Source organism: Bombyx mori, chromosome 25 (genome assembly GCF_030269925.1).
Source record: "Bombyx mori chromosome 25, ASM3026992v2".
Classification (NCBI taxonomy): domain Eukaryota; kingdom Metazoa; phylum Arthropoda; class Insecta; order Lepidoptera; family Bombycidae; genus Bombyx; species Bombyx mori.
The window spans coordinates 2,101,302-2,129,271 of record NC_085131.1 but is presented as its reverse complement, the minus strand read 5'-3'; the positions used below and the strand labels follow the sequence as shown (position 1 = coordinate 2,129,271).

The 27,970-nt window shown below is 38.0% G+C and overlaps 2 protein-coding genes across 9 annotated transcripts in view; both read right to left on the bottom strand.

The window, feature by feature from the left end:
- The window catches only part of LOC105842984 (uncharacterized), a 204,130-nt gene that overhangs the window by 68,731 nt on the left and 107,429 nt on the right, over positions 1 to 27,970 (bottom strand). The gene's annotated exons all lie outside the window — the stretch shown is intronic.
- LOC101735958 (cyclin-dependent kinase-like 4) lies at positions 148 to 27,761 on the bottom strand. Of its 8 annotated transcripts, none has more exons than XM_021353587.3 (11): positions 25,285 to 25,586; positions 21,080 to 21,269; positions 20,366 to 20,485; positions 14,541 to 14,706; positions 13,594 to 13,665; positions 8,243 to 8,356; positions 7,339 to 7,481; positions 6,452 to 6,547; positions 5,645 to 5,776; positions 3,635 to 3,746; positions 2,839 to 3,006 (listed from the first exon to the last, which is right to left on the bottom strand). In XM_021353587.3, the coding sequence occupies exons 1-10, from the start codon at positions 25,413 to 25,415 to the stop codon at positions 3,642 to 3,644; spliced, it is 1,269 nt and encodes a 422-aa protein (XP_021209262.1). In that variant the 5' UTR covers positions 25,416 to 25,586; the 3' UTR covers positions 2,839 to 3,006; positions 3,635 to 3,641. The 8 variants fall into 8 exon arrangements, with proteins under 8 accessions (XP_021209263.1, XP_062532024.1, XP_012553092.2 ...); XM_021353589.3 differs by having other exon boundaries at positions 8,243 to 8,350; positions 25,285 to 25,576; XM_021353590.3 differs by lacking the exon at positions 25,285 to 25,586 and adding an exon at positions 22,146 to 22,321.

The window sequence follows — 27,970 nt, the reverse complement described above, 5'->3', positions numbered from 1 at the left end:
AATATAAATGAGAAGAATAAAAAAACAGCTGTAAATGTATATAGATTCATGATTACCTTGTCATATAAAATTATATTATGCTAACATAGAATTAGAGTAAGTTATGATTGTGTTACATGGTGGAAAATTTGTTAATAAAACAATGTAAAAAATAAAATAAAGTTTTATTTATTTCCACATGTAATTTAAAATTTTACACTAATTTAATTAATTAAATACTAGTTCATTTTAATTTTACAATTTCTAATCATTAAAAGTATTAAGTTAAAGGTAAAAGTAACTTTCTTTTTTACTAAGATTAAGAATTATTAATGTTTTAGAAAATAATACAATTTTATTGATATTTAAATATATACTTACAATATTACTTACCTAATATTTGAATGTTGAAATAAAATTAAAACTTTGAAACTATAATGATAATCAATCTTTTGTAACAGTTGCATAATCTTTTATTTTTGTTGAAGTGAAACTTCCTTATCGGCGTTGGAAAAAAATTTACCGTCACATTTTTCGGTTACGCGTCACATTTTTCCGTTACGCGCCATCTTTTTTGTATTCATGTCTATGATAATAAAATCCTTTTGTTTAAACTTTATCTAATTTAACTTTTTTGTATTCATGTCTATGATAATAAAATCCTTTTGTTTAAACTTTATCTAATTTAACTTTATTTAACCAATTTCTAGAAAGTTGCATGTAGATCATTTTTCGAAAAATAAGGCCATAAAGAAGTTTCACTTCTTACGTGTGTACACTAGTACACGCACACATTTTTTTTTTTTATTGCCATTGTAGGCAGACGGCCAACCTGATGGTAAGTGGTCACCGTCGCTGATGTCAGACGTCAGCAATGCCAGGGGCAGAGTCAAGCTACCATATAAAATCATCAAATAAATTATAATCTGATGAGACAAATGTGAGAAAATTTTATAAATTTACTCGTACTATGGTAATATGATTTATTTGTGTTGTGTTCCATTCTAGGAATAATTTCTATAAAGCTGATAATTTTAAATTTGACTCTTACTATATTCCCATGAAATTCTGTAGAATCCAAATTTTATATGGATAAAAAGAGGTCGAAAGCTCCAAATCAAAATATTTTTCAATTCAGGTCAAAATAAACACACAGGAAACAATTTACATTAATTGTTGTCCATAGAAAATAAATTCCGGATTCATATCGACGCTTGAAAGGCAAACGTGACGCGACAATAACTGCTTTGTACATAAATTATAGGCAATAACCATATTCGATGCGCAAAAAATATATATTTCTAGGTTTATTAAAATCATTTCAATCCTACAGCTAGATTCGTTAAAATATAATTTGTTTTCAGGTATTTCAACTTTAAATTAGTCTACTGTAAAGTTCACGCATTGTCGCTTAGTCACGTTTGCCTTTCAAGCGTCGATATATGTTGAACTATATGTATGTTTATATAAATTTATATGTTATAAATGTTACAAAATGAGTACAAAACATGTTTAAATGTGTTAAAAAATATTTTAAAATGTTTGTAGTTTTGATGAGTCGTCTACAAAAACAATATTTTTGAAACAGAAATTAATATATAAAATAACTTTCATTAGCAAAAAAGCCATCGTAACATAGCTGAATACATCGAACGTCAAGCCTATATACATATATACAGTAAAATAAATTATAGATTAATAAAACATGTGAATTTTATTACTACACTGCGCCTACTACACTGGGCCCATCTGCGATTTTTTCTAGACAGCTATAAGTTCAACAAAGGTCACTGCATACTTTTTATGTAGACACGAGATACTTTTTATGCAGAGACGTATGCATTAGCATTATATCTGGGCACCCATAACCAGCCATGACCATGGACCACACGGTGAAAACACGTAAAAATTGCCGAAGTAGTTTATTCATGCTGTTTGGTCGCTGTGTTGTGCTTTTAAGCTCTCGAAGCACAGAAGAGCGAACGCAACGAAGAGACATCCAACATAACCACAGCGTTTATCGACGATTCGGATTCGGCGAAGCATTGCTGCACTTGCTAGGGCAGATGTTAGAAATCCTCACCCACCTGTCATGGCATAGCCAGAAGTCCCTCATGGGCACTGACAGTTAGATAGGCCATAAAAACATCGCTGGATTGTTTGAACTGTGTCCAATTATACTTTGGGGGATTTAACGACAAAGCGAAGGTCTTCACTAAGCGGGTGATATTGTTCGGTAAACCGACGCGACGGTCCGAATGTTGTTCTAAACTTGTTTAAATCCTGCGGACCGAATGGAAAGCAGTCGACGTCGCCCAAAACACGTCATTTCAGATCCTCCTGATCCACTAACGGTGCTTTTAGGTACCTCAAGCACCGGTCATCGTTCTCGTCGAACCCATCGCTTGCGACGAAGGGCTCGACGAGTAAATGAACCCTCAGACACAGCCCACTGAGTTTCTCGCCGGATCTTCTCAGTGGGTCGCGTTTCCGATCCGAAGCACAGCTCTTGCTAGGGTTAGTGTTAGCAACGTCGTCAGGTTTGAGCCCCGTGAGCTCACCTACAAGCTCTACGAATCTAGAATAACCCCTTGAGGTTACCAGAATAGGTAGGAAAAAAAATAAAAAAAATATATATGTGTAGGTACATGCAAGCTCGTCTTGAAAACGCTGTAAGCGAGATTCAAGCATCTGTCAAATATCTTGTGTTCTATGATGGCTATCGCCACAATTCGCTTACGCTACAGCTGTTCTTTACATAGCTAAGGAAATGAGCTGACTGACTCAGCCCATCTGTTGTAACATAATATGTAACATTCTCTGTCATTCTCTATCCACACAAAAATGAATTAAACACTGTTTGATGATTCAATAGCTTTAATAGAATCACGACAACTTCCGGTGTCGCGCTGGCGGCGCTAGTCATATGGTGGGCAGATGACTCCGGGAATCCAGATCCGACTTTTTGCCTTTAGGCTGAGTTCTCTCGTTGACGATCAGCTGCGGCAGGAGCGGGGATGACTGTACCTGCGCGAGACCCTTGTTATTGTAGGGTAGGGATAGGTAGGGTAGGTAGGGCCTACAGCAGCGGCTTGGCTGGGCCCATCGCATTCCCGACGTCATGAGCGACGGTAACCACTCACGTCACCATAATGTTTAACGGCCGTCTGGTGTAGTGGTAAGTGACATGGTCACTACACAAGGGGGTCGCGGGTTCGAATCCCGCCAAGGGAAGATATTTGTATGATAAATATAAAATGTCTTTTCCAGGGTTATGGATGCGTATTAAATATATGTATGTGTATAATAAAAATCTTACATTTATTTCCGTTATCTGGTACCTTTAACACAAATTCTTTACGAACTTAGCACGGGACCAGGTAACGTGGAGTGTATTAAAAAATAAAATTGATACGGTATATTCGTCTTGCATTTACGGTCCTACGGTTCCGTGTTGAAGTATACCAGAATCATTATTTAAAATTGAAACCCTCAACTTCATGTCTCCATTCCAGTAGCCACTCAACTTAATTTCAAAAAAGTGACGTCACTCTGGTCTCAAGTTTATAGGGAACTTATATGCGTATAAAAACTATAGATATAGTATATAGTAGAGTAGTATCTATAGATCTACCGCATCATTCTAATGTCTAACCAATTTATCATTTAGTCTTCGATTTTTTCTTCGCGGTTCCAATGGAGGAACTCGACCGATACGTCGGAGTATCTTCCACTTGATTAACTCCTTGGGCCGATTTGAATTCGTGCTGTTCATATAATTGATAAACGTTTATTGACATTTATTATTGACTGCGGTAGGCAGCGGCTTGGCTCTGCCCCTGGCATTGCTGAAGTCCATGGGCGACGGTAACCACTCACCATTAGGTGGGCCGTATGCTCGTCTGCCTATAAGGGCAATAAAAAAAATATATTTTCCTAGTTCTATTGAAATAAGATATTTATTGGAAAGTTGATAATTTGTTCACAGACACGTTCAGTGTGCTCAGTGCGAGTTTTTTAACGTTCTCGATAGCGTAAAAGTTAACGCAAATTTGTATGGAATGGGATCGTTTGCCTACGTTTGCCGCTAGGGGCGCTGTTCCAACTGCATACAAAATTAGGTTAACTTTTACGCTATCGACAACGTTAAAAAACTCGCACTAAGCACACAGAGTAAACTATTCCAAAATCACATTATTTTTTTGCGTTAAAAGTGTGATAGAGCTCACGGCCGACGCGATGCCTACGCGATGCTACGTGGCTACCGTAATCACAGGCCCTAGATATCATAACAATATTGCCGCTGCTTGTTTTAAGACATTATGTGAGTTTTTTTTTATTGCTTAGATTGGTGGACGAGCTCACAGCCCACCTGGTGTTAAGTGGTTACTGGAGCTCATAGATATATACAACGTAAATGCGACATCCACCTTGAGATATAAGTTCTAAGGTCTCAAGTATAGTTAGTTACAACGGCTGCCCCACCCTTTAAACCGAAACGCATTACTGCGTGACGGCAGAAATAGGCAGGCTGGTGGTAACTACCCGCGCGGACTCACAAGCTGTCCTACCCACCAGTATCTCAATGTTATGTTTAGTCCCATATTCAAAGGGTCATCATTCACTGGATGATATGTACCAAGAGTCCTATCCGATTAGTATTCTATATCTAAGGAACGTAGGTAGCACGAATTATGTTTTTGAAGCTGGTAAACGCAAGAGTTAAGATTAGATCTTCTTCTATAACGTTCCCTTACTGCTGAGGATCGCGGCCACATGTGACGTTCTTCCACTGTGTTCGATCATGGGTGGCATGGACCGCATGGTACAGACTACCACCAAGTGCTTCTCTTACTAGATCTGACCGTCTGGCTGGTGTTCTGTCCACAGCGCGCTTGCCCTCTATGCGACCCGTAATTATGAGCTTCTCTAATTCATGTCTGGGAGACCGCATGATGTGTCCGAAGAAGCTCATAACACGTTAACGTTAACGATTAAATCATTAAAAGAGCTATGATCGCATTCACAACAAGATAGTAAGTATATCACACAGCCACTAACTACTCCAGTGAAAAAGCCTTCGATCTGTTATACCAAAATCGAAGTCGGCATTCTTATGGTTATAGTGTCTGCGTACCTGAGTACCCGAAATTGACGGCCAAATCACAAACCAAATCAAATCAAATTTATTCAACATAAATGAAAGTACCTACTTGTTGAACGTCAAAAAGAACTACCGCCAATTCACAAAAACTAGCCTCCGTCCTGAGAAGAACTGGCAAGAAACTTAGCGGGCATGTCTTTTTTTCTTTTAATTTTAGATTTTTTTTAAATATTCATTTTTACAATGAGTATTATAACGTAACAATTATTGAAATATTGAAATGCCCGGAGCGAGCAAGTCATTCCCATTTTGTGCAATCTTCTACACACACACACACACACGCGCACACGCACACGTACACGCACGCACGCACGCACGCACGCACGCACACACGCACGCACACACGCACGCACGCACGCACGCACGCACGCGCACACGCACACGCACACGCACAAGCACACGCACACGCACAAGCACACGCACACGCACGCACGCACGCACGCACACGCACACGCACACACACACACACACATCCCAGGACAAACACATCACACAGCTTACCTGAGCTCTCCTGGCCCTTTCGTATTCTTCGTGATCGGAGTGAGGCACCGTGAACAGGAAGTTCTCAAAGATCGGATGCCGCAACAGCTGCTCGCAAGTCCACCTCATCATGGGATCCTTGTCCAGGCATTTCTGAAGAAACAGAACCTTGCACCTTGAGATATGAGTTCTAAAGTCTCAGTATAGTTACAACGGCTGCCCCACCCTTCAAATCGAAACGCATTACTGCTTCACGGCAGAAATAGGCAGGGCGGTGGTACCTACCCGTACCTACCAGTAATTACGCAAATTATAATTTTGCGGGTTTGGATTTTTTTTACAAGATGTTATTCCTTCACCGTGGAAGTCAATCGTGAACATTTGTTAAGTACGTATTGCATTAGAAAAATTGATATCCGCCAGCGGGATTCGAACACCGGTGTATCGCTAGAGACGAATGCACCAGACGTCTTATCTTTTAGGCCACGACGACTTCCGACTGAGAAGATCCGGCGAGAAGCTCAGTGGGCTGTGTCTTTAAGACACATTTACTCCAAGGCTAAGCCACTCCGAACTTCATGTATGTTGTTATGTATACAAATCGAAACAAATTGACATCAATGTCATGACTTGATCAATGACAATAGTCAATAACCCATTTAGGTAACGACGACAAAGGCGGTTAGGAGTTACAAGAATCATTTAATCTATTCTCTTCATTCACATCAAGTTAGTTCCCTTAGTTACCACGAACGACTCCTATTCGCGCTGTATGTTAAATTCAAATATGGCAAACTAATTAAACGCATCGACAATAGGATCACAAACCTTCAAAAAGTCTAGAATGAGTTCGTTGTTGGCATAACGCGGCGGAATCTTCTTTTCGAGTGGTTCTAGAGTCGTCGGCTCCGGTAGCGCCATACCCTAAAACCAAAAAGAATTTGATCTGTGAACGAGCCCACAGCCCCTTGGAGACATGAGGAGAGGCGTGAATACCACGGTAATTGTAGTCGAACTGTCAATTGTATGGTACAACGCCTGTCACGACCTCTAAGCAAAAACGCATGACTGTTTCACGGCAGAAATAGGAAGGACTCTTACCAAACTGCTCACAATACACCCTTTTCACCAGTCAATACGCAAATTTGATCGATGGCTTCATTTTTTTGTTCCTAAGTGACCTAAGTGTACCTAAGCTGATAGCCTTGATTGGTTATTTCAGCGTAACCTTAGCTAGTAGGTGAGCTCACGGGGCTCAAACCGGAGTGATGCTAACACTGGCCCTAGCAAGAGCAGTGCTTCGCAGAATCTACCACCGGATCGGAAACGCGATCCACTGAGAAGATCCGGCGAGAAACTCAGCTGTGTCTGTGGGGTGGCTTCATCAAGAGTGGGACTTTTAATGACAAAATGAAATGTAGTACTTTTACTGGTAGGACCTCTTGTGAGTCCGCTAGGTTAGGTACCACCACCCTATCTATTTCTGCCGTGAAGCAGTAATGCGTTTTGGTTTGAAGGGTGTAGAGGCAGCCGTTTTAACTATTATATATTATATATTACCTTAGTACTCATATCTCAAGGTGGGTGGCGGCATCTACATTGTAGATGTCTATGGGCTTCGGTAACCACTTAGCACCAGGCGGGATGTGAGCTTGTCCATCCATATATGCAATAAAAATAAATAAATAAAAGTTCACTTCACCACCATCACTCACCTGAAAGAAAGTGTTCTGCGAGAAGATGGTCATGTGCCGCGGGAGTAGATCCCCCAACGTCTTCCTGATGAGGTACAACTGGTCCAAGTCGCTCTTGCCCGGCCACAGAGCCTCACTTGACAGGAGCTCCGCGAACACACAGCCTGAGGAATTGCTTCACGAGATCAAAAGCACAAAGCACGTACCTATATGGTCCTGATGCTACAATGAATGGTAAGTCACAGATCACATTGTCTACATACATATACGTCAAAACGGGAGGATCTCACAAATCCTTACGTTACAGGTAATAGGAGGTAATTAGATATATGCGGTCCGATATTAATCATTTTTCCAATGAAATACGTCCTTGACAAATGTTCTCGATTAACTTCCACACAACATCGTGTAATAAAAATGAAACCCGCAAAATTATATTTTGCGTAATTTATTACTGGTGGTAGGACGTATTGTGAGTCGGCACGGGCAGATTCCACCACTCCACCTATTTCTACTGTGAAGCAGTAATGCGTTTCGGTTTGAAGGGTAAGGCAGCCGTTATATTGTTCAAACTGTGTCAAAGTGAGACCTTACAACTCATGTCTCAAAGTGGGTGGCGGCATTTACGTTGTAGATGTCTATGGACTCCGATAACCACTTAACACCAGGTGGGCCGTGAGCTCGTCCAGCCATCTAAGCAATAAAAAAAAGAAAAAAAAAGACGATAATATTATAATGAAAACTAAACTGAATATTTCAGTAAAGGAGTATAGTTGAATTATGATAATCAAAGTCGTTTGAAAAACAAACTCACTTCACATCACCAGTGCGATCTTTCGCGTCTGCGAGTTCAGTTCAAAATGGATTTGAGTTTGGCGGGTGACTACCCGATCTATAGCTTTACGTTTGGCAGCTCAATCCCTACCTATGGCCCACACGTCGACCGGCGTGCTGTACATGGTATCTCCGACCAACAGTTCAGGGGCTCGGTACCAGCGCGTCGCAACATAGTCCGTGTAACTCTCTCCTGGACCTGGGCATGTTTAGCGGAAAGAAATCTGTTAGCTACATTAAGTTTTCAATCATTTAACACTTACACAACTTACTACTTCCAAACAGTTTCTCATATCAGCTTATCAAGCTGGGTTGGTTTCGCTTTTCGGCTGTGAAGCAGTTAAGCGTCCCGGTTTTAAGGGTGGGAAAGTCATTAACTAATTAATCAATACATCGACCTCAGATTTAAAGATGATGGCGGAAAGGTATCTGTTAGCTACATTATGTTTTCAATCATTTAACTCTTACACAAATTACTACTTCCAAACAGTTTCTCATATCAGCTTATCAAGTTGGGTTGGTTTCGCATATCGGCTGTGAAGCGGATAAGCTTCCCGGTTTTAAGGGTGGGAAAGTCATTAACTACTTAATCAATATATCGACCTCAGATCTAAAGATGATGGCGGAAAGGTATCTGTTAGCTACATTATGTTTTCAATCATTTAACTCACACAACTTACTACTTCCAAACCGTTTCTCATATCAGCTTGTCAAGTTGGGTTGGTTTCGCTTTTCGGCTATGAAGCAGTTAAGCGTCCCGGTTTTAAGGGTGGTAAAGTCATTAACTAACTAATCAATACCTTAGACCTAAAGATAATGGTCGTATTCAACACTGGGCAGGCCAAAGATTTGCCCATCTAGCCTAAAAGCGCGCAAGCTATACGACTATACTGATAAACCTGTATCATGCATCGTCAGCATCTAATTTACGTATTTCCAAGACTTTGATTGATGGCGCCGCAGCTACGTGGGTACGACGCGAATAGCGATGGCGCGCCTTCGGCTATTTATAGACCAAGGCTTTGTTAGTTCCGTTCAAACTTTCCTATTGGAGTCTCTCGGAGATTCTCGGGATTAATCCAAGGTCTTATATAGTTTTTCGGTTAAGAAAACCTTGAAACCAGTACATAGCTTACTTCACAGAAATAAGGACGGTAGGGATTTTTTTTCCAGTTCACTAACAACTGAATTTTAATTTTTGTTGCCAATATGATCGACCTCAACAGAGTTTCAAATTGATAGAACAGTATCGTTTAATAAAAGTTAAACACACAAAATTCACGGTAATCTGCATTTTTGTAAATTTAATACTTATCTACCTATTTACACTAAAATATAAATCTACAGTGGTTTTACGGATGTTCCGTTATAACTACTGAACCATGCATCCGATTGACTTGAAACTTGGTATCCATGTAGAAAATACATGTACATAATGGATAGGCTAATTATTTATATGAGTGTCGGATTCTCTAATGATGATGACAATAAATAATAACGTTAATTTTAAATGCCCAGCGAAGGGGGCGAGTACGGCTAGTACATATTATAAATGTAACAAAATATCAATGCATGAGCAATGCTATTGCCATTCAACGACCACCGGTCTTGCGCTGCCTACATCCGGCGCATTCCCGCAACCCTCAACAGATCGTTCGTCCACAGAGTGTGAGGACTATCCACGCTCCGTCTTCCCGTATTTATGATGACAATTACAATTGTTAAAAAAACTTCTAAAAGCACTTCTGAAAGTTTTCGATGACATTGTCGTATCTGACTCAGGTTAATACTTCACACCTGGCAGCCCAAGGTCGACAGTCCATCGATTGCAATAAAAAAAAATCTAATAATAAATATCAGGGTTGTTAATGATTTAAATAAGTCTTATCTTCATATACAACCAACATTTAGATTTCAATTTAATTTAAGTTTATTCTTATTACATAAAACAATTCAAACTTTTAATTTAAAAAAAAAAATCTTTAATTTAAAAAAAGAATGGGCACGCACGCGTTTCAGAGTCAAAGGAGCGGATCCTAAAACTGACATTCGCTTCCCGTAATAACACATTGATTCAACCAGACTAAAACCCTATTTTAATTGATCTCAATATTCAAAACCCAAAGCCCCTACTCTTTTTAAAATAGGATAGGTATAGGTACTAATGCACTGGCCTATCTGTGCAAGATTGTTTCTGAGTCACCAACCAATAAGCTATTATTAATATCGATTGTAAATTGAGAGAATAAAAGAATGCTCATAAAAAAGACTAGATATAGAAGTTTAATGGCAAACCCTTTGCATCAGTGCTAATAAAAAAATCTTCGGCATTTGTTGGTCATCTCATCTCATCTCATCTCATAATACCCTTATATATATACCCATGATAGCTCAGCTCGCACTAAGCACACAGTAATTACGTTGTTTTCATTTTACTCTACTACACGACGTTATTCCTTCTTCGTGGAAATCGTTCGTGAATATAAACGTGGTAGGTACGTTTTAGAAAAGAAAATGTATCTACCCCCTTGCGGGATTTGATCGCCGACATTATCGCATCGCCTGATACGAGTGCCCCGGACTTCTTGTCCTTTTAGCCAAGACGACTTATATAGTCTATGTAGATTGTAGACTTTTTTTTTATTTCCGTATAGGCAGACGATCATACGGCCCACCTGATGGTGAGTGGTTACCGTCGCTCATGGACGTTTAATACTCTCCACAAGCCTCGTTTGAAGAAGGACATGTCGGGAAACACCGTGGAGGGGAGCTCATTCCATAGCCGGATGGTACGTGGCAAAAAAGATCTCTGGAAACGCACTGTGGATGAACGTAGTGGCTCCAGGTAGTATGGATGAACTCTACTCCGATGGCGGGCGGTGTGATGGTATAAGCGAGATGTCAGTATTATCTCGAACAATTCCTCAGAGCACTCCCCTATGTAACCACAGCGTAGCGATCAACGGAATTCAGTCAGTTATTTTCAAAACATATCAGAACTTATACTTAATTACTTTTCACATTCCGCTTGGTTCATTAAGAAATACCCGCAGAATGAAACATTTCAGTTTGCTGTATATTTTTTGTCGTTTTAATTAAACATTGTTAATAATCATATCAGTGCGTTTCTGTGTGTATACTAGACAAACAGGCAAAGAACTGACGTTGCAATTGCACAAGTGCATATTATTTATTCATTGCAACAAAATAAAATGTTAGATCTATTTACATATACAGAATGATTTCGCCAATCGATTTTGACATGCTTCATCTGAGCGCATGTCAAAGCGTGTCAAGGTCATTGATACACGTGATTTGATGACTAGCAACTTATTTCAAACGTGCACTCTTATACAGGGACGTCTTAAACTAGGATGGGGCCCTTGGGCACACAAGCATTTGAGGCCCTTTTGGAAAGTAAAAAAAAGCGAATTATAATAACATTTTTTTACTGAGATTGAGACCATTTATTATAGGTAATCAAATACAGTATGATATAATATGTCATTAATGATATTAGAATGCTGCTGGTTTTTTGGTTACGATTTCGATAACGGTTTCTTTCGGGATTTCTGTTGAGCAAAATCTTCTATTATAAGCATAGTATATGCCTTGTAAATACCTTCTGATTACTGATTTGTGAAAAAAGTGTAATGTGCCCGACAAAAATGGTTTTGAGAATAAACGTGTGAGAGAAATTGTAGGTCTTTCGGGGCCCCCTGAGAATGGGGGCCCTGGGCACGGGCCCCGTGTGCCCTTATGGTAAAGACGGTATTGCTCTTATAGAGATATTGAATAAAACCGTTTTTTTTTACATCCAGCTCCAAAAAGCTTAGTGGTTGTGGCGTACGCTAGGTACGTATCAATCGGGCAATTAACAACAAAAAATTGACTCAAACGCGAACTAAAACCAAACAAGCTAAAATAAAAATAAGCAAACCCGTTTTCTAAAATTTTGATTGCATGTATAAATTAATAGCCCCGTTGTCGAGCGGTTGTGGTCCTAGTAAATTACAGGCCTATTTTTCGCGCTCGGAGTCACTCTCCTTGCTTCCTTGAAATATATTTAGAACTAGATGTGCTCGCGATTTCGTACACGTGGATTTTAACAAAACAAAAGTAGCCTAAGTTATTCCTTATTACATCAGCTATCTGTCAGTGAAAGTCCCGTCAAAATTGGTCCAGCCGTTCCAGAGATTAGTCGGAACAAACAGACAGACAGATAGACAAAAATTGTTAAAAATGTTCTTTTCGTACATATATATACTGTATATACATGTAGTAAAAACGGATATTTTAATATGACAAACAGACACTTCAGCTTTATTTATTTGTATAGATTAAGGTATGTACTTGTACTATTGACATATTATTTTCAGATAACGATTATGCAAGAGACAATTCGGACTTTCGAACGCTGAATGTTAAATGTCACAATGTTTTTGGTATACTGTGTTCACAAATCGACTGTATAATAGGTATCAATTTTTTTAGGGGAATAAATAGAAACTCATGCCATATAGCCCACTGCTCTTGCTAGGACTAGTGTTAGCAAATTCTCGCAGGTTGAGCCCGGGGGCTCGCCTACCCGTCCGGGCACAGCTGGAATAGCCTCGTAGGTTACCAGCGGATAGGTATGAGAAAAAAGCGTGCCATCGTTTGACTCGAGGATGTAGTAGTTAGTGAGGGTCGTGAGTTCAATACCCATGTCGGAAAAAAATACGTGTAACAAACACGTTTGCTGTTTGCTCTTTGTCTGGGTATTCAATATCCATATATTATTTTTTCGTATTTAATTATGTATCAGTCTCGGGTTACCATAGTACAGGGAATCTTACTTTATATAATCTTATGTGATTTATCATTTTTTTATTATTATTATCATATATCATACTAGCGACCCGCCCTCGCTTCGCTTCGGAAACTGTAATTTATTACTGATTTTTCCACTATTTAATGGATGTTATTATACATATAAACCTTCCCTTTCAATCACTCTATTTATTAAAAAAAACCGCATCAAAATCCGTTGCGTAGTTTTAAAGATTTAAGCATACATAGGGACAGAGAAAGCGACTTTGTTTTATACTATGTAGTGATAGGTTCTTCGAAGGTTTTTACATGAATTTTTAAAGAAAATACTAAATTTATCTATTCAGTGTACTGCTTCGCTGTTCTACGTTTTTAATACAGTATAGCTTGTACTGTAACTTAAAAACATATTTTAAGATATTACAGTAGAACTGTAGCTTAAAAATGCGATTGGATTGTAATATCGACAATCTTATCTTATTCAAAGCAGAGCACATAAAAAAAATTCAGTCAACAGTAGAGCAACATCATAAAACAACCAATCTCGTACACAAAAACGAATACTAACAGATGGCTTAATACTTCGGAAGCTACATATCAAAATTAGTAGAACGTAAATTAAATAGTTACTAGCTCTCCTTCTGACGTCCACCCCGAACGGAATCATGGTGTGAACTGAATATTCCGACGAACAGCTGCCACCTGAAGGACGGTAGTTGTGAAAATTCAGGATGGAAATTAGGAAAATGGAGTGGGTTCATAATAACGTGGTCTCGATTTCAGGCACCTTCATCCGTGTTTCGTCTGAATTACTAGTTCCGAGCATAACGGTAAAAATCCGGAAGCTTCTCTATATAATAATGGCAGGTAGTAATACTAATAAAAAATCCAACGTCAGTCTGTAAATATCCGAACCAAAAAGTGAACGGCACGTAATGTATTAAAAACCTTTTGACGTACGGGGCAATGACCTTGTACGACGCTTGAGGGCATCCGCCATTAGTTCGTTCATGTTTTAAACGTTACGCATTTTTTATCGAATTAAGGTGAAGCTTTGCACCAGCGTTTTTGACCAAGAAAGGATTTTTCTGATTTATCATTATTGTACTATACACGCGATAACTGTCATTCGAGTTGTATCAATAAACTAGCTTTACCCGCGTCTCTGTCCGCGTGGATTAGTTGCTTTGGCATAACGCTAAATTTTACCCCCCACTTCATTTACGTAGAAAATATTTTTGAATTATAGAATGTTAAGGAAGCTATTTAAGTCCCTATTTTGAAACATTCTTTATTGGTGTTCCACTTGTATTGGTCTTACCGTGATGTTATAGCCTTCCTCAATAAATGGGCTATCTAACACTGAAAGAATTTTTCAAATCGGACCAGTGGTTCCTGAGATTAGCGCGTTCAAACAAACAAACACTTCAGCTTTATAATATTATTAAGTATAGATGAATATTTTATCTATTTTCAAACAAAACAATCGCTTCGTTTGCCTTTTGTTTCTCTACTCATTCAGATTATTATTAACACTGTTTAACCCTTAAGTAATTGAAATAATTTTTTATACGCACTGATCATCCTTGCGAATCCAAAGTCACAGAGCTTGACGACTCCGTCGCTCGTGAGGAGTATGTTCTCTGGTTTGACGTCACGGTGGATACAATTATGCCGATGGCAGTACGCGACCCCTTGCAAAGTCTGCCAGATTATCTGCTTTGAAAGTAGTTCGGGGCAGCCCTGGCGAAAAAGGAATGATTTTCAGTTTTTTTTATTATTATTTTTTTATTGCTTAGATGGTTGGACGAGCTCATAGCCCACCTGGTTTTAAGTACTTACTACAGCCCATAGACATCTATAACGTAAATGCGCCACCGACCTTGAGATATAAGTTCTAAAGTCTCAAGTATAGTTACAACGGCTGCCCCACCCTTCAAACCAAAACGTATTACTGCTTCACGGCAAAAATAGGCAGGGTGGTGGAACCTACCGGCGCGGACTCTCAAGAGGTCCTACCATCAGATCCTGATCTCTGAGAATTGAATGGCTGCGCAATTTTGAATTCATGTTCATTATGCCAAATATTCACTAAATCCACCTGCGGCAAAGTAATAAAAAATATAACATTAAATTTAAGATAAAACTCTAAGCAAAAAAAAACACGATAAATTTTATTTACGTTTCAATATCTGTAATTACAGTAAATTAAACAATTTTGAGCTATTTAAATACTCCGACCAGACTGATACCGAAACAGTACCGTAATGCAACAAAAAATTAACATGTTCTTAGGGATTTAAGTCTACACATTTTTATAAATGGTATAGATTTAAGTATATTTATTTATACTTTATGCACAAAACAAAACTTGTACACAGGCGGACTTAATGCCATGGGCATTCTCTTCCAGTCGACCATAGGGTATAGTTCGACTATAGTGTAGTCTATAGTCTAGTAACAGATTCTAAATAAGGCATCCATACAAATGTACCTAAATGTATAGTAAAGATAAAGAATTGTAAATTTTAAAATACCGATATAACATTAGAAGCACAATGAATACTTTTTGGTAATTCGTGTTTCTTTTTATCCTAAGCTTTCTGTCGCCTAAGCTTTTTATCATTTATCGTAAAGGTAGCCGCACATACATACGTATATTTGTGATACATTAGAATCGATTATAATCTGAAATGTTCAAGTGAAGGATATCCGAAAACATGCTATCAATACCCATTCCGTTGTTCTATGCCAGGGTTGTTAGAAATAGGAGCACCGCATCTCGTACATATGGAGACAACATCGCAGAACGTATCCAAAAATGTTTCAGAATTGAGATAAAATAATTAAATTCATAAAATTGTTCAATAAATTCTATTTTGCATGACCCTTTATACTTTTTAAGGAGCGTAAATATCTTAGGCCTCGACAGCCCTATACTACATATAATATTGACTAGCACAGTCATTTATAACACATCACAAGTTTGTCTTCCTATGTATTTTAAGCCACATTCAAAGCACGCCGGTTATAATAACCCCAAGTCGTAACATTAGTATATACTTAAAGTACATAAATCGAGGGTAAAAAGTTACCTGTCCTGGTGAAACTACAAGGCCTCTGGGCCACCAGTAATCACTCCTTTATATAAAAACAGAGTGAAAATATTAAGCGACATTTCCCTTAATACGCGACATTTATCTTATAATTAAAGGTGCGTTTTTTTTTTGGCATTAGCATCAACAGTTCGATGTCTCTAATTGAACTTCAATTAAGCTTACTCCATTCAAATAGTTGAAGAAGCTTTTTTTTGTTATGATATTTATTCCAAACTAGCTGACCCGGCAGACTTCGTAGTGCCTCAATCGATAAATAAAAGACGGACGGGGGACACATCAAAGGAAAAACAAAACTGTTAGTTTTATTTAATTTCGAGCATTTTCATATTTATCGACCTTTTAAACCTTCTCTGGACTTCCACAAATAATTCAAGACCAAAATTAGCCAAATCGGTCCAGCCGTTCTCGTGTTTTAGCGAGAATAACGAACAGCAATTCATTTTTATATATATGTCGTGGATAACGACTTTTAGTTGTCGTGGATAACGACTTTTAGTAATATTAAGACGGTGGTTTTGATTATTATTTTAAATGATGAAATGTTGTTTTGATAAATATCACAAAATGAAGGGTAGACTCCGTAACGCCACAGTATAAAATGGCGGTACGTGGACAGAGTCGTGGCATTCCGTGTCAAACAGTCATTCCGTCCGTCTCAGTCAGTGAGTCTCTGACTGACAGTCAGTCAGTCAGTCAGTCAGTCGGTCTGTCGGTATGTGGAACGAAACTGTCGGTTTACCCTGTCATTGTGAAAGTTGTGTGTGTTGAGTTTCAATAATTATTATTGAAAAGTTTTATTGACTAAACTGAGTTCAATCGAATACGAGTGATAACGGAACCTACCGCTCAGCCATCCCTGTCGTGGGCCAACATATAATAATAATAAGCCTTTATTGCTGTTAAAAAATTTACAATGCTTATATCTAAATATTATATATATATATTTTAATGCTGGGAAACAGCTTGTCTCTCGACATAGGCCTCCTCTAATGTTTTCCACAAGGTCCTGTCCTTTGACTTTCTCAGCCACTCTCCGCCAGCTATTCTTTTGAAATCATCTTCCCATCTTTGATTTTTTCTGCCTTTACTTCTATGGCCATCTCTTGGGTACCATTCCGTTACATTCTTTGTCCACTTTTCTTGTGTCTCTCTTAACATATGTCCTGCCCATCTCCACTTTTGCATTTTATGTACCTTTTCGACGCTTTTTAATTTTGTTATATTTTTTACGTATGTTAGTCTAATTTTATCTTTTCTCTTAATTCCAGTGATACTTCTTTCTATATTGTTCTGACATATGTTTATTTTATTTAATTGTTTTTTTGTCAATGCCCATGTCTGGCATCCATAGATCAGGCATGGTAGAATGCACGTATTGTATACTTTTCGTTTGTCTTTCATAGGCATATCTTTATTTTTCATTATTTCACTGAGGGACCAGTATCTCTTCCAAGTATTGGCTATTCTCCGATCGATCTCTTTTTGCATAGTGTCACTTGGCGATATTAACTGCCCCAGGTAAACATACTCTTCCACATATTCGATTTTTTCATTGTTAACGGTGATATTATAGGTCTTCGTAGAATTGGTCATAATTTTGGTCTTAGCGGTATTCATCGATAGCCCTGCTTTTGCACTTTGATCTGACAGTTCTTGTAGCATATGCTGCAGTTTTTCCGGGAATTCAGAAAAGAGGACCAGATCGTCCGCAAATCTTAAATGGTTGAGATTTTCACCGTTGATGTTAATGCCATTTTTTTCCCAATTTATATTCCGGAATATGTTCTCCAAAACAGCCGTAAATAGCTTAGGCGATATAGGGTCTCCTTGACGAACCCCTCGTTCTATTGGGAATTGTCTACCAGTTTTTTCAAGCCGCACTTGTGCTACACTTCCACAATATATGTTTTGAAGAATTTTTATGAATTTGGCCTCCACTCCTTGACTCTGTAGTGCTTGCCAAATAAATGAATGTTCTAGAGAATCGAAGGCTTTATTAAAATCAACGAATCCTATATAAAAGGATTTATTGTATTCTTTGTATTTTTGTATGATTTGTCTTACAACGTGTATGTGATCTATCGTTGAAAATTTGCTTCTAAAGCCGGCTTGTTCCTTTGGTTGGTTTTCATCAAGTGTAGTTGTAATTCGCGAGAGTATAATTTTAGAAAATACTTTATACACATTGGACATCAAACTAATTGGGCGATAATTTCCAATGTCTCCTTTGTCTCCCTTTTTGTGTAATAAAATTATAGTTGATTTTGTCCAATCGGTGGGTATATCTTCAGTCTCAATAATTTCATTAAACAGTTCAGTCAATATCGGGGCAATGGTCGATGCAACCGATTTTAGTAGTTCGTTGGCTATTTGGTCAGATCCAGGAGTTTTGTCTATTTTTTGAGAATTGATTGCTTTCATTGTTTCCTCCGTCAAAATTGTAGGTGTGATATTAGTTCCTACAGATTCTAGTTCATTTATTTGAGCTCTTCCGCTCTTGTTGCTTTTATATAGTTTCTTGTAATAATCTGTAGCCAACTCCAGTATTTCTGGTCGTTTACAAGTGTAGTTATTTTTGTCAGTCTTTACTTTTGGCATCCAGTCCTTTTTTACTGTTAGTTCTTTTATAGCCTTTTTAATTCCACCTGTCTTCTCTATGTGTTTTTTCAAAGTGTTGTCCCTTTTAATTTTTCTATCTTTTCTAATTTATTCATTTATTTTCTTACTAATTTCTGATATTTTATATTTATCCTCCTTTCCTTTAATGAGGTTTTTCCTTTCTTGAAGTAGTTCCTGTGTTTGTTTTGAAATCGCTCTATTATCTTCTATTTTAGTCTTTCTTGTCGCTTCTTTTAATATTTGTATGAACTTATTGTATTTTTCTTCAATGGATAAATCTTTATTGAAGTGTTGGTTCTTTGCCAATAATTTGAGATTCGCTGAGAGTGCTTCGCTTTCTCCCGTACACACTATCCTTGAATTATTGATAAGATACTTCCTTGTCCTTTTCATAGGTATCCCAGTCAATGCAGCACGGACCATTTTATGATCAGAGTGGAAATTTAAGTTGTGGATAATTGACACATCCTTCGCCATTCCTCCGCCAACATATATATAATATATAATATATTTTAATCTTTAAATGGCTCTTCTGTACAGTTGCAAAAATGTCACTTAAACGAAATAGCCTTTTACCCCTCGATATACTCGTGTACTTTGTCAAATGTCTGACAAAATTTTACGATCTTGGTTAATGATAATCCGCAGTGACGTAAACACAGTGACATTCAAGGACGGATCCGTTGTTACGTCAAAGATGTACTGATTTTTATTTGTAGTTCAGTTTTTATGTCGCATTAGACATATCCGATCCTGTGGACCGAATGGTAAACAGTCGACGTCACCCTAAACACGTCATTACGGATCCTTCCAGATCCATTAACGGTGCTTTTAGGTACCTCAAATCCCGGTCACCGTGCTCGCCGAACCCGTCGCTTGCGACGAAGGGCTCGACGAGTAAATTAACCCATAGACACAGCCCACTGAGTTTCTGGCCGGATTTTCTCTGTGGATCGCGTTTCCGATCCAGTGGAAGATTTTGTGAAGCACTGCTCTTGCTAGGCCTAGTGTTAGCAACACTCCGGTTTGAGCCCCGTGAGCTCACCTACACGTCAAGGAGCAGCTGAAATAGCCTGTCAAGGCTATCAGAATAGGTAGGATAAAAAAACCGATACAATCAACCAGACACTCTTTTGTTTTATACTGTCTTATGAGTCTTGAATGGTCGTGTGGAAATAAAAAAACATGATACTCTATCCCACAAAAAAACATATAGGTACATTTGAATAGTTTTACAGTCAAGGCTTAAAAAAATAATTACATTTTAAACATATTTTTACTAATAAGTCACTATGTCAAGATTTTACTAACGTTAATGAGCCCATCGCAAAACGCACCCCGTGAATTTGATATCTTTCTGGTGGTAGGACCTCTAGTGAGTCCACCCTGCCTATTTCTGCCGTGAATCAGTAATGCGTTTCGGTTTGAAGGGTGGAGCAGCCTTTGTAACTATACTTGAGACCTTAGAACTCATATCTCAAGGTGAGTGGCGCATTTACGTCTATGGGCTCCAGTAGCCACATAGCTCGAGGTGCGCTGTGAGCTCGTCCACCCGTGTAAGCAATAAAAAAAAGAATGAATTAAGTACTGGTGTAAGTGAGCAAAAAAACACTAACAAAAGAATTAAAATTAAAAGTTTGAACGCAAGATAGATAGGTACTCACGGCTGGATACTTTTCCAATTCGTGCAGCACCGTGTGGTCACAGTATTCAAACACCAAATGCAGTTTGCGCTTCCGTCGAAAAACTTCAATTAAATTAACAAGGTTCGGATGCTTCAAGTTCTATTTAAAAAAAAAATAAGTTAAAATTCTAGATAATTCTAGATAAGTTAATGTAGACGAAATTTTAGATGTATTAATATAACATTTGTTGAAATCGCACGTAATCTATCGTACATAATTGAAAAACGAACACCAATTAAGAAAAGAACATCAATTATTTTGCCAAATTGTTCAAATATATAAATGCTAAAGGAATTAACTAACGAATCGAAAAAAAACTAGTTGTGTATCGTCCTGGCTTCCACTTTGACCTTGTAAACGATTCTAAAGATAATGTTTAAAAATAAATAATAGTTTAAAAAAACTAACAAAATACGCTTTTATGGACAATCCAACCAAAACAAAAGAAAATATTTTTTTTACTTAATACACTATTATTTATTTTCCATTGCTTAGTTGATTATCAATTTTTTCATTATATATTTTTTCAATTTTTTTTTTTCATGTTGGATTGTCATCGATCCTTAATAAGTATACCAAATTTCGAGTTAATCCGACGTTTTGAAAGGGGTCAAAATCATGTTCAAAGATTCCGTTACGAACATACATACGTCTGAAGCTAATATAAGTAAAGGCGTATTAATATCTATTTACCTTCAACATCCGTATCTCCCGCAAAGCGATCTTCCTGATGAGTGGATCGTCTTCGTTTTCAACGAACTTCTTCACCGCGACTATCTCGCCGGTGTCTCTGTTGCGGCACTTGTAGACCAGACCGTAGGAGCCCTCGCCTAGCTTGGCAAGTTTCTCGTAGCGTTCCATTGCGCGGCTACTGGCGCGTGACCTGTGGGTTAATGGAAAGCATCTCAGTTATAGGGATGTATTATTAATACTACCTACTTTAATCTGAAGTTTTTATGGTCATTATATTTAATATCATTATTAAGAAACAATTTTATAGATTGATAGACGAGCTACGTCTATGAAAACCGACCTAAATACTATTTAGGGTTGTCACCTTTCTATATAATTTTATAAGAACCGTATAGATAATATTGACAAGTTAATATTATATTTTTTTTAAGATACAGAAAAAAATTATTTCTTCAATAAGAACACCCTAGATCTCTTTTGCTCTTTACATGGGATGAGTTCACTCAGCTACACACTTCCGTATGTATGGCTTTTGTGGTAGATAGATATACAACTTAAACTTCGAGTAGAACATCACTGCTTCACGACCGAAACAGGCAATGTGGTGATAACTTATATCCTCACAAGACGGTTTATCACCCGAACATGTGATAAATAAAGGAAATAAAAGATTTCATTGGAAAAATTGGTAAAAGCGTGCGGGATTCAGTCGCATCACTCGAGACGAATGCACAGGGAGTCTTATCCTTTAGGCCATTACAACTTTATTAAAGTACTAGCGACCCGCCCTCGCTTCGCTTCGGAAACATTAAAACAAACATGAAAAAAAAAAAAAATTGTAGCCTATGTTCATCAGGGACAATGTCAGCTTCTAATGGAAAAATAATTTTTCAAATCGGTGCAGTACTTTCGGAACCTATTCGAAACAAACAAACAAACAAATCTTTCCTCTTTATAATATTAGTATAGAAAATAATGTAATAATAGTGAACATAAATTGGTCTATGAACGTACACAAAAAAAAATAGGAATTATAACAATTTGGACAAATTAAAACACAACATACCATGCAGTAACAACACAAGGCGACACCAAATATTTATTTATATCTCCTTTCATGATTTCACTAATTTGATCTTATATTCTTGTAAATATTTACTTAATGATTTTTCATATCATACATAAATTTATTATAAATGCAAAAGGTACACGATCAAACTAAAGGATCCAACGAAAAAATGACATATTTGTTCTTCTGTCATTTAAGCAAGAAGAATGCATCGGAAAAATTTGTTTCTCTTTATAATCTGAGATAATATATATACGTCAGATCTCAAATTGAATCTCAAACACTTAGCTACGGATAGGCCGTCAGCACGTTAACATATTAAGTGTCATAAAATCGTCAAAAAGTAAGTGTCAAAAAAATAATAATCGCGTCGACAAAAAATCAATGCTTCCTCATGCCGATACGGAAAAGATATTAAAATTTGTCATACTTAAACCATATTGTAGTAAGTATGTATTTACTATGCATTACACAATATTCTTCGGTCATGGTCAAACAATCCTTGAGAATAAGCACCATAGAAACAACCTTGTCTCGCGTCGCATTTCAACATTCAAAATCTAATAAGTATTTGAAGTAGGTCAGGTTTTGTTGTATTATAAAATGTTAGATTCTCGTAACCTGCGTTTTCAAACCCGTAATGTATTTATAAAAAAAATGTTTAGTAGAATATAGTACGCACTAATTGTATTTAGCAAAACTAATCTATATGTCAGATGGAACTTATCCGAGGTGGATTATTGCAATAGATGTTGCAAATTAATTTGTAAACTTGAGGCTTAAATAATGTTTTTGGTTGTCAGTGCATAAAAGATTCACTAAAAAGGTAGAGGCTTTTTAATTCCAACTGGCTTTCTACTTGATTTCAATGGTCAAATAATGGTCAATGGGGATCATTGGTTTTTGTCACTACCTAATCGCTGGGTAAGGGACTATTCCAGCTACTCCAGTAGATAACTAACACTGGCCCTAATATAAATAGTGCTTCGCTGAATCTACCCTCAGATCGAAATCCAGATCCACTAAGAAGATCCGGCGAGAAACACGGTGGTTTGTGTCTATGGTTTAGTTTGGACGTCGAACTCTTCGTCGTAATCGACGAGTTCGATGACCGGTGCTTGAAGGCCTAAAAGTATAGAAAGCGGTCCGGAGGGTCCGTTATGACGTCTTTTAGGCAAAGGCAGCTTTGCGTTGCCCCGTCGCTTGGGTCGGATGTGTAATTTTACTGGTGGTAGGACGCCTTGTGAGTCCGCACAGGTAGGTACCACCATCCTGCCTATTTCTGCCGTGAAGCAGTAATGCGTTTTAGTTTGTAGAGCGGGACAGCCGTTGTACTGTTAAAAGTGAGACCTTAAAACTCATGTTTCAAGGTGGGTGGCGGGATTTACGTTGTATATGTCTATGGACTCCGGTAATTACTTAACACCAGGTAGGCCGTGAGCTCGTCCACCCATCTAAGCAATAAAAATAATACGGTCACCGCTTTTTCAAAGTAGAAAGCGATACTGGAGCATACTACTACTGTTCAATCATATTATTTTCGAGGGAAAATTATAAAAAAAAAAAGACGTACACGGCATCTGCATTGGACCTTTTTCAAGACCGTGGGTAGAACCTCAAACGAGGTTCTCGCGCCAAGGAACCAAACAAACAACGATTTAACCTAGACATCTGATGCTTTTTGTTATCTGGCAATAATGATCTCACACAGAGTGATCTCTGATTCTTGATTTTACGTAACAACAAGCTACAAATTTAATTGTAGTTTATGGACTGGAGAGTGACGCGTGCTTTATCCCGGATAACTGTTGGTTTTGGGTGTTTTCTTGACAGTATTTTAAAACTACCATTTTCACCTATGCTTGAGTGGCCAGAGTGGCCAATCTCGTAACTTTCTTTACATTAAAATTTATGAAGAAAAAAAATATATAAAGAATATGTTTTATTAATTAAAGTTTAATAAAGGTATGTCTGTCGGCAACAACTACTGACGACGGAATTCTTCAAGTAGCACGTGGAAGTCAGAAAATCCCACACAAACTTTCATTTTTTTTTGTGCGAAGGCAAACTAGAGAAGTCTGTCTGGTGGTAACCGGTCAACATCGCTCATGGTCATCAGTAATACTAGAGGCGCAGTCAAAATGCTGCCGCCAGCTGAAATGCCTATTCTGTTCAATTAAAAACTGATAATACTATTAAGATATTATTAAAACTACTTTTACGGTTTAATCCCACGTTTTTTATTGTCATTTTATTGTTTCCGATGTTTTGAATACTTTTTACGGTTTTTGTGATGAAGGACGAGTAGGTATATTAGAAGACGAATATATTAAATATAAAATATCATAATCATTATCATCGACATCATCTGGAGATAGGCCTCCCCCAAGGTTCGCGATAATGGCAGGCCCTGCGCTTCCCGCATCCAGCAGATTCCTGCGACATTTAACAGGTAGTCTGTCTTCCTGGTGGGAGGCCTATCCACGCTGCCTTTTCACGAGCATGATCGCCACTCGAGAACTTCCTGACCCTTACACCCATTTACTATGATGCAATGAAGGTTGCCTACTAAAATTGACAGTTAAATTTAATTGCCCAATGTGAGCTCCATAGATCTTGAACTATCATTTTAAGATTAAAATTATTGAAACGATAAATTTTAAATTTAAATAATTTTGTACTCTATGCACTCTATACTCGTTCAAGTACTGATAATTCGCTGTATCACAAGTAATGAAAGTTATTATAAAAATTATGAGCTTTGAACTGAGATTACCTACGTCACAGTTTTGCTTATGTTGCAATATCTAATATCATTGTTGTGGTTTGTCCATTAAAACGTCACTACGATAACAAATAGGTAGGTGCGTTAAATTTTAATGCGCGCTCATTCAATTTTCTGGAATGAATATTTAAGTTAATCGGGTTTCTTGAAGGCGGTGAGAATAACTTTCAAAGTTTCCGTTACCACACGAACATGACATATAACAAATATTTAATGTAATTTTAATCTGTGACACATCCGAAAGGTTATTCACAAACATATCACGCTAATAAAATGTATTAACAATTAATAGCATGTAGCATCGCAATCAGTCAAATAGGTTACGTAGTTCTTCGTTGTCTATTGACATACCTTCTCGGTAACAGCGGCAGGTTGTTGCCAAATAACCAGAGCCGTTTATCACCGAACCATTTCTCCATGCAGGACGCCACGTTGTTCCACAATTTGAATTTCGAGGTGTCCTCGTTCACTGAATTCTTCATTCGCGTTTCTGGACGTAAGTTCTCGGGGTCATTTCCCGCCGTATCAGACGTCAAAAAGCGCGCTTTTTTTTTGTTGTTGTCGAACGGACTTAAGCGGCTTGCGGAATCAGATTCGTTTTGTTGTTTCTAAAATATGTGTTCCCCTTTACGTTACATCAACCGTTTTGAACGTAGTACTGAGTTATATCGATCGGTGTTTTGTTTACGGTTTGTGTTAGCCTGTGTACATGACAACCGCAGTGGTAGGGCTGGTGTAGTCTGGGAGACCGAGACCAAACATTAATTAATAAAACCAATTGTATTGAATTTGAATTTTTGAATTTAAATTAGCAAATACCTAGATGGACTGCAACAAATTGATAAGAATAATCGAAGACCGGGCCCATAGGCGTAAGTCGTGTGAGGCCTCTGTCCAACAGTGTTCAATTATGGGCTGATGATGATGAATGACTTTCCAAGCATATATCAAATTCGATCTTGAGTTTCATGAGTTTGGGACATTGATGTTTTATTGTCTATGTGCTCCGCTATGCGCTCACATAAGACCAACCATGAACTTATAATTATAATACGTAAGCCTAGAAAATAAAATTAAGATCTTGGCACTAACACGGCCATCCACCGTCATCTCTATTTCCCGGCCTACATAACTTTCCATGCATGATGATTATACTGTATATTTAAAATCGATGCTAAGTACCGACCTGTACACGGCGGTTCAACTTTTATGCCTATTTACCTCGTAAGGTCAAAGGTTGTGGTTTCGCGAAGTCTCGTTAGTGAATTATGTACCTATCCTAAAATAAACTTGTTCGATAGTATATGGATGTAGCTTAAAAAAAACACGCTTAATTAGCAATCAAGAAGTAACTAAATAATCTCATATTTTGTTATCCTGTTGATACTGGTCAGGATATTAGAGCGACTTAAAAAAAATATTGTATTATCATCGGTCCTTTAATGCATCATCATCATGTTAATCCTACTTCTTGAAGTCGGTAAAAATTAAGTTCAAAGATTCCATACATACATACAAAGCTAGTAAAATCGTGTTGTTAATTTCTAATTAACTGATTCTTCTTTATCGGTGTCACTCTTGACAGAGTGGTTGTGATCATCACTTCAGGTGTTGGTGGTAAAGTTCACGTTATGATGTTTAACAAAAGCGCTGGTGTCGACTACGCTTTGGGACGAAACTTTAAGAAAGACTTTATGTTTGTCTCAGAAAAACCGACATCGAACAATTAAGATAAAAAAAAATTAACACGTAAGCTCTTGAGTTCCAGTGGGAGAACCAGTATACCATACAATTAAAGTCTTAGACCTCGAGACGGATGGTGGTATTCTCATTGTGATATAACTATTGATCTGGCTCTGGTTACCTCTTAACGAGCCGGCTCATGATGGTAGGTAGGACCCAACTGGTGGTAGGACCTCATGTGAGTCCGCACGGATAGGTACCACCACTCCGCCTATTTCTGCCGTGAAGCAGTAATGCGTTTCGGCTTGAACTATACTGAGACAAGGTGGGTGGCGCATTTGCGTTGTAAATGTCTATGGGCTCCAGTAACCACTTAACACCAGGTGGCCTGTGAGCTCGTCCACCAATCTAAGCAATAAAAAAAAGTCATGAGCTCATTCGTCAATGCAATAAAATATATCAATAAAGGTTTTGAGAATGCAATCAATATATTCATCATTTATGATTGTTGACACCGAAAAAGTTAGATTACTGCCCATTTGAATGTTAATGACAGTAGCAGCTACCCTTGGAGCGGTCAGCCCTTCTTCGGGGACGCTATCGTAGTTGTTATCCACCAGGACTAGCTCCACGCAACTTTCTGTTCTGCTTCTTTGTGATGTTTTCCAAGTACAGAATTGGTTTATTTATTTCTGTTTTTTTATGTCTTATAAAACGATTTTTTCCCTACCCATGCTGATAGTCTTGAGAGGCTACTTCAGCTTCACCCTAACGTGTAGGTGAGCTCACGGGGCTCAAACCGGAGTGGTGTTGCTAACACTGGCCCTAGCCAGAGCAGTGCTTCGCAGAATCTACCACCGGATCGGAAACGCGACCCACTGAGAAGATCCGGCGAGAAACTCAGTGGGCTGACCGCAGGCAATGCGTTCACGCACAAAAAACTGTCACGTTCTGCCTGAGCGTGCAAGCGAGAACGCGGAACAAGCGATAGAGAGGCACGATCGGCCCAAGCAATAGTTTTTTAAACAAAATTGATGTTACAAAAGAATATTAATAGAATTAATAAGTAAAAACCAGAGCAAAAAACCAAGTCATACCCAAAAAGCAGATAATTCCCTGCGTAAACCATAGACCTATATACTTCAGTGGCGTAAACACACCATGAGACTATGATAGAAAATTTTTTTTTTTTTAATTTTAAATGCACGGAAATATCGAAATGTTAATCACTACCAACAACTTCTTTATCATAATCTTTACTGGTGGTAGGACCTCTTGTGAGTCCACCCCGCTTATTGCTGCCGTGAAGGAATAATGCGTTTCGATTTGAAGGGTGGGGCAGCCGCTGTAACTA

Bases quoted from the DNA above. Each gene is read 5' to 3' on its own strand.
- LOC101735958 (XM_021353587.3), bottom strand. From the start codon at position 25,415: ATGAAGAATTCAGTGAACGAGGACACCTCGAAATTCAAATTGTGGAAC. The intron at 6,548-7,338 runs GTGAGTGATGGT...TTTTGGTTTTAG, and splicing joins CGCAGAACACTTTCTTTCAG to GGTATGGCGCTACCGGAGCC. The intron at 3,747-5,644 runs GTAAGCTGTGTG...TTATATGAACAG, and splicing joins AAAGGGCCAGGAGAGCTCAG to CACGAATTCAAATCGGCCCA.